Raw genomic sequence first — 9,228 nt, 5'->3', positions numbered from 1 at the left:
GATGATAGATAGATAGATAGATAGATAGATAGATAGATAGATAGATAATAGGTAGACAGACAGACATACATACAGACAGATGTTTTTAAGTCCACATGAATTGGAAAAACCAGAGTAATATTTAGATTATGTCAGAAATCCTAGTTGTGACACAGTGTGACACACACACACCCCACACACACAACTGCCTTCATTTCATACCAAGGGACAGTGACAATTGCTTTCTATAGATGATAGATAGATGGATAGATGGATAGATAGATAGATAGATAGATAGATAGATAGATAGATAGGAAGGAAGGAAGGAAGGAAGGATAGAATTCTATAATTTCCTTTCAAAATAAAAGCCCCGAGGGGCTTGGAGCATGGTAAAACACTTGCTTTCCACATGTAAAGCTCTGGGCTTGATCCCCAGCACCACATAAATAAATAAGTAAATGAATACACTTAAATTTTAAAACTTTTTTAGGAAAATGAGAGTTAATAGTGCAGCAAAGCCAAGCTTGTTACGCAGAGCCTGAGTGAGGTCCATGAGTGTGTGAACACTGCTGTTCAACAGGTGGCAGCTAACACTAGCCTGGGGGCCAAGACTAGCCTGCTTCCTCTTTTCCTAAATAAAGTTTTATTAGAACACAACCAGCCCAACACTTTACATATGTGTGAGTGGCTGCTTCTGTAAGTCAAGTGGGGTGGTTGTGGCAGAGCCTCCAAGGCTCATAGTCTGAAGAGAGATTACGGAGATTACCAATCCTGATCTTCAGCATGCCAGAAAGGTGTTGTCACTACAGGCTGGGTGGGAGAGCAGCTGCTTCCAGGCAAGCTACATCTCCACTGGGAAACAATCTAGTGCCTTCTGGGGCTGGCACCACCCTCCCAGGATTCACACCCAGCATGGTTATTATCATTGTCTTTGTTTTTGTACAGCCCTTGAGCTTGACCATACACTCGGGAGGAGGCCTTAGTCATCACTGTATCACCCACGGTGCTTAGCACAGTACACGACAAACAGGACAGTTTGGGTGAGGCTTATTAATAATATCCAATGACCAATGCAGAGCTTTTATGCAACAAATGTGCATATTAAATGTCCCCCGGCTGTAGGTTTGCAAAGCAACAAGCTTCCTGGCATTTTTTTTTAAATATGTTATCTTCCTGGCTTCTCCCCTGCAGCAGAAAAGCACTGGGTACACAAACAATACACGAGCTCCTTATCAGAGGTGAATGGTTAATACTCAATAATTATAACTTCTGCTGGAATGTTGGATTGTAACCACCTTGTAAGATATGTTTTGGTAAATTTCACAAGCAAAGAACTTTAATTACAGGGGTTATAGTAGCTGAGGTGTATGAAATAAAGATGTTAATTTGTAGAAATCATTACAGTGGCAACCTGAATGTCTCCCTTAAATTGTGAGATGCATCTTTGCCAGCCTTTCAGCTCCAAAATTCTTCATCCAATTAGTGCTTTGAAGCAGACCTGCATCTTTTGTGGTCTGATATCTTCAGACAAAGAAACCAGCTAACCAAGAAAGAGATGGCCACGCAGAAACCCCATAGTTACATCAGTGACCTGCCATTAGGAGATCCTGGGCACGTGGATACAAAGGGAAAATGATTATGGAATCTCCTCTCAGAGCCACACGAGGAAGCGCTGGTACCTTCGGTCGACCGTTCTGCTTGGGATATTAATGAGTGTTCATTGTAGAAAACAGATAGGGAAGATGGAAAGTTTGTGGCCAAATAACCATGAAAACCTCGAAATTCAACCAAGGTACAAATAGGACTTTGCCTGTTTGAATGATTCTCCACAGCAGACACCCACACACAAGGCTTTGCTCAAAAATACTTCACTAGACTGCATCTAATAGAATCCCATTTTAAGAAAGATGATTTTAGCCAAGTAATTCCAAAGAAGCATGTGAGGTGCTACGAAAGACAGAGACGGGCAGCCATGGGGTGCAGGTGAAACTTTCACCTTTAACAACTGACTTTCCAAGGGAAAAAATTGAAGCCTCGGTCTCTTCTAATCTCCATGATATAAATATTTCCAGCATGGCTGACTTCAACCCGCCAACATGATGTCTCTGGGCTCCAACACCCCACTGAATGAGGAGGAAGTCCTCATTTCTCCCTGGGAGAAGATGGGAAAAGAGTAGCTTAGGCTAACCCATTCCCTCTCTCTTGTTTGAGTTTTCTTGTGGTTGATAGCTCACAGATAAATATAAGATAAAGAGTGAAGAAGCATTTAGGCTTTACTGTATAGAATCAACCACCACCTATAAAACTCCAGGGGTTTTTGTAAAGTTGCCTCCCTTGAACATTCAGCTCCCTCCAATCCAGTTCATGCTTTGGATGTGACAACTGTATTGAGAGCATTTAATTACCGCAGAGACACTTACACACCCACGTCTATAGCCACATGGCTACAATAGCCAGGAAATGAAAGCAGCCTAGCTGTCTACCAACCGATGAATGGTAAATATCACACAATGGGAGTTCATGCAGTGGTGAAGAAAACTGAAATTATGACATTTGCAGGAAAACAGATACAACAGAAAATTCTGTGTTAAAAAAGCCACACTCAGGAAGACAAATGCTGCAGATACGGCACCTGAATTTAAGAAATTACACGCATCTGTCAGGTGTGGTAGTTGGTACACACCTTTAATCCCAGCACCCAAGGAGAGGCAGGCAGGTCTCTGAGTTCAAGGCCAGCCTGGTCTGTATAGTAAGTTTCAGGCAAGCTAAGGCATAGTGAAACCCTGTCTAAACTATGTGTGTGTGTCTGTGTGTGTGTGTCTGTGTGTATCTCTGTGTGTGTATACATTCATATATGTGTATGTGCTCATATGTATATGTGAATACTCATATGTGTATGTGTGTACTCATATGTGTGTATATACATATATGTGTGTGTACTTATATATGTGTATACTTATATATGTGTGTATACTCACATTTGTGTATATGTGCTCATATATGTGTGTGTATTCATGTGTGTGTGTGTGTATTCATATATGTGTGTGTTCATGGTCTTGAAAGAGGAAAAGATCTCAATGAAGGTGGGAAACAGAGTCGATAATGAAGGATGTGTAACAAGAAAGCAGAAGGAAGGCCCGACTGGGAGGTAAGGGAATCAGCTGAATCCTAGGAGAGCAGTGGGGGACAGAAACAAAGAACAAAATAGAATGCCATAGGTATGAAGAAACCAAAATTAGTTCGCATGCTAAGCTAAAATAAAAATACACCAAATGTTTTCATTGAAAAGGGAGAGATGGGGCTGCAGAGATGACTCAGTGGTTAAGAGCACTTGCCGCACTTGCAGAGGACCCCAACTTCGTTTCCAGCACCCACATCTGATGGTTCACACCTGTGAAAACTCCACTTCCCAAGAATCCAACTCCCTCTTCTGCACCCCATGGGCACATGCACTCAGGTGTGCACACACCCATACAAAGCCACATACCTATATACTCTTAATTAAAAATAAAACATATCTTTAAAAAGAAAAGAAAAAAAGAATCTATTCAGGACTCCTGCACTTGGGGTGGGGAAGTAATGCAGAGTCATAAACAAGAGGCTCCGATGACCAATGTGAACAATGGTACTTACCTGCCTGGCTTTTTGATAAATGACCCCAAACTTGAAAGTGTTGTTGACATCATGCTCATCATAGGACACAATCATCTGAGAGGCCTAAAAAATATGAAAAGGGGAAAAAAAACAAGATTGATATCAACAGGAGGCAAGGGAAGACAGGAAAAGCATGGCCACTTTGGCAGAGTGGGCCCAGACAAGAGACAGCCACACACACAGAGGAGGGGAAGCAAAGAGCTCATCCGTGTCAGGATGCTGCCCCAAGTCCCTACCTAGCTCCCAATGCCTCGCCTTCCTCAACCGTAGCCCACCTCCCATTCAGATCCCACCCAGATGTGCCAGCCACAGCTGAGACAAGGAATTCACTTCACCCCCACAGTTATATTAATGCTGTATTTTAAAACAATAATAAAGCTAAATCCCCACACAAACAGCCAGTAAGGGTGGCTCTACTCTCATTCAAATGCTTTTCAGAAATGTAAGTTTGACCAAGACACTGTTCCTACCCAGAAGTCAATCCATAAAATAAATGCACTCTGAGAAGATGTTAAAAGGAAAAGAAGAAGGAGGGAGAGAAGGAAGGATGGAGGGAAGAAGGGAGAGAGGGAGGGAGTGAGGGAGGGAAAGAGGGAGAAAGGGAGAAAGGGAGAAAGGGAGAAAGGGAGAAAGGGAGAGGGAGAGAGAAAAGGAAGAGAGAGATACAGAGAGAGAGAGAGAGGAAGAAAAAGAGAGAGACAGAGACAGAGATAGAGACAGAGATAGAGGGGGTTGGCTACAGGTTCTAGCTACACTTCCATTTTCTCTCACAAAATTGGTACCTGAGAAACACTGAAGTCTAATTCTGAACCCACTGCTTGGAACTATGTAGTGTTCAGTGACCAGCTAATCTCTCTATCCTTCCTCTGTCAAAGACAGATGTGGAATTTCAGAGATGTAAGGAGACCAGGCACAAATGAGTGGTGAGGACCCAGCAGCTGTCACTGTCTTACCATCTATGATGGAAATATCAGCACTGAAGCTGTTTGTGAGAAGAAGACTGCCTGAGTGCTACAGGGGAACCTCTCCAACACAAAGAAGGCTAGAGGAAGAAACCTGGCTTGGCTTGGCTAGAATATGTGCCCGAGACAGGCTGCCATTGTGCTTTTACCTCTCTGCAAAGGCCTTGACTGAGGAAAGGGGCACTCCTCAGCCCTCCCAGTGCTGCCTGGGTAAGTCAAAGAGGGAAACAGCCGCCCTGCTGGCAAAAAGCAGTGGGCCATGGAGACCTTCCAAGGAACACTGTAAACACTGCACATGTGAACACACACACACACACACTTCTCACCCAGATTCACATCACAGCCGGACATCAGACAGACCACATGAAGTACAGCTGTTCTTCCATTACCACCAGGCCCCTCAGGCTTTCCAATAAATGAGCCTTCTGGAGCCTCCTGAGAGATATGATTGTGACAAGGACTGCCAAACCTGAGTTCAGTTAGGCCCCTTTGATGGAGTTTTACTGGTTGATAAACCTCAGTAATTCAGCTTTGATTATAAAGTTAGGTCATCCTGAACGACAGAAATCATTCTCTGGAGTGCAGCACCTTGCTGGTGTCTACAAGATGCTGAAATGACTACAGAGAGGCATCTGAGAGAAATGCTCTGTGCAGCTACGGACTCTACCACCAGCTCATCCCCCACAGACACACAGATGAGTCTAAGAGTGTGGTGCTCAGTCATTGCAATTTAAGATGGGGTCAAGGGTGTTCTGAACGTTGAAGGAGGGTGAAGGTTTTGCTTCCCAACCAGAAATTTCCATCTCCATATTTCCTGGTTGTCAGAGCTGAGACATGGGAGATGGACAGACCTGACCTCAGCAAGCTGCAGCTACAGCAGAGTTGGCCTCAGCGGAAGCCATAGTGGAAGCACATCTCTGCTTCCATATTCTCCCCGTGCCTCTGCTAGCTTATGAAGCAGCAGTCGGTACTCAAGGTCTTTTCCTGTGGGCAATTTCAAGCAATTCTCCACTGCGGGTGATTTAAGCACTGTCACGCTTAATTGCTGTGGACTGCGTTTGTTTGTTTGTTTTGTTATTATTGCTTCTCCCTGTGCTCATCCCTATACTAGAATGGAGGTCAAGATCAGGCCAGTCGTAGGAGGGTCAATATCAGAGAACAGCTGGTTTATTAACTAAAGCCATCAAGGCTTAGGGGACCTCAGAGCTGTAGTAACATGGACAATGGGGATCTAAGGGTTAGCCTCTAACTTCCTAGTATGTTTCGTTCTGAGTTCTGTACCCCATGCCTCCACGATGTCAGGGTGACTGCTTCCCAGGAATAGATAGAATATACCCAAGCCCAACACTGGCCTCAGAGAAGTACATCTGGGAAAAGGCCGAAACTTCAAAGTTGCTACCTTCTTCCACCAACCTTCAGTGGGGCTCAAAGCCCAGGAATGACTGGGTATAGTTCCCAGGGTACCAGTTTGTAGAAGGATAAGTAAGAAACAAGGAAGACACAGAAGAACATCATAGAGACCCCACATGACCCCTCCTTGATATAAGAAACCCTCCCATGGAGCCCCAGATCCACGCCAAGCTAAAGAGGTATGGACAACTGCCCCATAGGCTCACAAGCTACTCACCTTGGGGTACAAGACAGGGTTGAATTTCAGCCCCACTGCATCATCACAGAAAGCCTGAGCAGGTAGAGAAATACACAGGTCAAGAACCATGTCTATAAAGTACACATAGGCTCCTCTGCCCACAGAGAAAAAGCATCATGGGAGGATGAAGCACACAGGGTTCAAACTTTGTTGCTCATTAATGTGGACCCAGGACAGTCTTCTAACCTTTCTAGGGTCTCATGATAAAGTAAAGGGCACAAAATGAAGTCTAAGAAACCTTTCTATTCTGACTAGAAGACAATACCAAACAGCTATCACCCTGCTCCCAATAAAAGGCACAACTCTGCAGGCATTCCAATTCTCAGAGTGGGGGCCAGCCAGCCTCCCTACTGACTCCACTGTGCTGACTCCATTCCCAAGTTCCCAGTAACTCGTGCAGTGGCAGGAGCCTCTGCTCTGTGACAGTCCCTTACTTATGACAGGGGCTGGATCTAGATTGCCCTCAGCCCAGCCCCCACTCCTCAGTGAGGGAGCCACCATCCTTTGAAGCACTAGCTGTGGCCAGCCCTGCCTTCCTACTTCTCTTGTCTCCTGAGTGGAGTAGGCTGTTCCCCAAGCAGCTTCAGGTGCAAGGATGAGCCAGAGACAGGTAGGGAAGATGAAGGCAGCTGCTAAGAGCCACCTCACTCCATCTAGGCAAAGAACAAAGTAGCCTTCCAGTTCCCAAAGCAGAGCCTGCACTCCCTCCCCAGAGCTAGCCCTGAGCTGATAGAGAAAGCACCTTCCTTCCCTTAAATCTTGGCTTTTACCTTGGCGATCTGAGGGACGCTGGGTAACTTGCTCAATCCAGCCAAGGGGATTCTCTCATGCACCGTCTTCAGTTTGGACCTGTGTACAGATAAGGGTAAAGGGCATTCATGAAAGAGTCAGCAGATGAAGTGGCTGAGGTCACACCAGACAGGCCTCCTTGCTTCCATCTCCCCGGGAACAGATCTGCCTCTCCAGCCGGGAGTCCCAGTTCCGGAAAACAGACACCACGGTAAAGATGGGAAAATGAACTCCTTCCTGTATACACCAGAGGTTATAGACACTTAAAAATCACACAGGGGGAAAATGGCTAAAGCAATTAGCTGCTTGCAAGGCCACCATCATTTTTTGGTTTATGAGATTTTATTTTGTTTTGTTTTGTTTTTAATTCTCCCAGAGAACTGGGCTCAGTTTCTAGATATATTTAGATTTTGACATGCAAATGAACCTGTATGAAAGATAATCTAATATTTGAAAATCTGGATTTACTCAAAGTATAAATGGGATGGAATCTGCTTTAGAATGGAACTCAACATAAGACTCTAAATTTAGCCTGTTCCCTGATTCATTTAGCACATTATCAAAGCGCTGAATTTCACGGAACACTTTCGACATCTGCTTAGATCATCATATGATTTTTAATCTATTAACCTTGTGGGCTGGAACTCTGTTAGGCCATCTTTTCGTACCATGGGTGAAACTCCAAGTATTTCTGTTGTATAATTTTTAATATTCTCCGTTAGTATTCTTCCACCTTCTCCTCTCTTCCTCCTCCTCCTCCTCTTCCTCCTTCTTCACGAATCTCCCTTGCCAGGTTTCCATAACAAGGCACTACTCAGGCCAAACAAAATAACAGGATAGCTTCCTGTCTTCTAAACAGTGTGTGTGATACATGAATTAATTTTTTTCCTTTTTCTGTTCACTAAAGGTGTGCTAGACTGTTGGTGGGATCTCTTGAACAGCTATCCTTTATAAGACGCCCCTTTACAGTCCTTTAGTGGTAAACATAGAGATTTCAACTCTTTACTGAATCAATTTGGATAATTTACGTTTTTCCATCCTGCTCATGACATGCATTAATATGAAGTTGTTTTCTGATCTTGGGCTTTACTGTTAGCAGCTGCATCCCTCCCACATAGTGATAACCTTGTCTATTCACAGGCAGTTTTCCACTTCATTCTGTAGTGCCGTGAGGCTGGACCCAGGAGCTCTTACATGTGCTAAGCTCTGGAAACCTGGCTGTACCCGTAACCCGCCTACATCTTTCCTGCTGTCTGTTCTTAGCTGAGCTTTACCTGCTTCTGTTTTATCACCGTTACCTCATCTGCTTTCCACTCCCTGGCTTGCCCTTGTCTTTCTCATCCTCTTCTTTCTCTTCTCTGCTGTTATTATTTTTCCTGGCTTACCAGCCTGCATGTGTATTCATTTAGTCTTTCTTCTTTCTCACAAATACATCTGCAACTCTGCGTCTGTGTGTGAGCACGGCTTCAGCTGCATCCCACATGCTTTGATAGGTAGTGTTTTTATTGCCATCTTCTTCCAAATATTTTGTCAGTTCTTTTGTGATTTCCTTTTTCAGCCCACGGGTTATTTAAAGAGGCTTTTAAAAAATTCCAAATATGAGATTATTTTCCCCTCTAGTGTTTTATTGTTGGTTTATAAATTAATTGTCATATTTGGGGAGCATAATCTATATGGTATTATTTTTAAATTGTGAACAATACATAAGTCTTTTTATTCTCCTTTTTTTACAGTTCGTGTGGGCTCTAACAGGATGTATTTTTTTTCTTTTGTTGAGAGCAAAAATAAAGATTGAATCTATTTATTGTAATGTTCAAATCTTTTATAGGCCTTGCAATTTTATTCTGTTTTAGCTATTATTTTCTGAGAGATTTTCATCAGAAGTTTCTACTAAACTGGGGCTTTTGTCTACTCCTCCCTAAATGTCTTTCAGTTCTTGCTTTGGGGTTTTCTGTTGTTGTTTTGTTTTCTTGCAAAGGGCTAAACCTATGGCTTTACACATGCTAAGCAAGGCTTCTATCATGAAGCCGCATCTGCAGCCCAGGCTCCTGCTTTTTAAACCTAAGACTACCTTACCTTACCTTACCTTACCAAGTGCATGTCTACAACCATTAGTCCTCAGGGGTCTGTGAGATATATATAGATATATATATACATATACATATACATATACATATACATATACATATACATATA

The 9,228-nt window shown here is 43.5% G+C and overlaps 1 protein-coding gene across 3 annotated transcripts in view; it reads right to left on the bottom strand.

Annotated features, from left to right (window-relative positions):
• Rap1gap2 (RAP1 GTPase activating protein 2) overlaps positions 1–9,228 on the bottom strand; it is a 183,708-nt gene that overhangs the window by 35,963 nt on the left and 138,517 nt on the right. For all 3 annotated transcript variants that reach the window (XM_028759252.1, XM_028759253.1, XM_028759250.1), the window contains 3 exons: positions 7,014–7,092; positions 6,223–6,276; positions 3,613–3,696 (listed from right to left, as the gene is read on the bottom strand). In XM_028759252.1, coding sequence (XP_028615085.1) covers positions 3,613–3,696; positions 6,223–6,276; positions 7,014–7,092 — 217 coding nt within the window. The remainder of the gene's footprint in view (positions 1–3,612; positions 3,697–6,222; positions 6,277–7,013; positions 7,093–9,228) is intronic.

This window comes from Grammomys surdaster, unplaced genomic scaffold (genome assembly GCF_004785775.1).
Source record: "Grammomys surdaster isolate TR1022 unplaced genomic scaffold, NIH_TR_1.0 126278, whole genome shotgun sequence".
Lineage (NCBI taxonomy): Eukaryota > Metazoa > Chordata > Mammalia > Rodentia > Muridae > Grammomys > Grammomys surdaster.
This window is presented reverse-complemented; position numbering and strand designations above follow the sequence as displayed.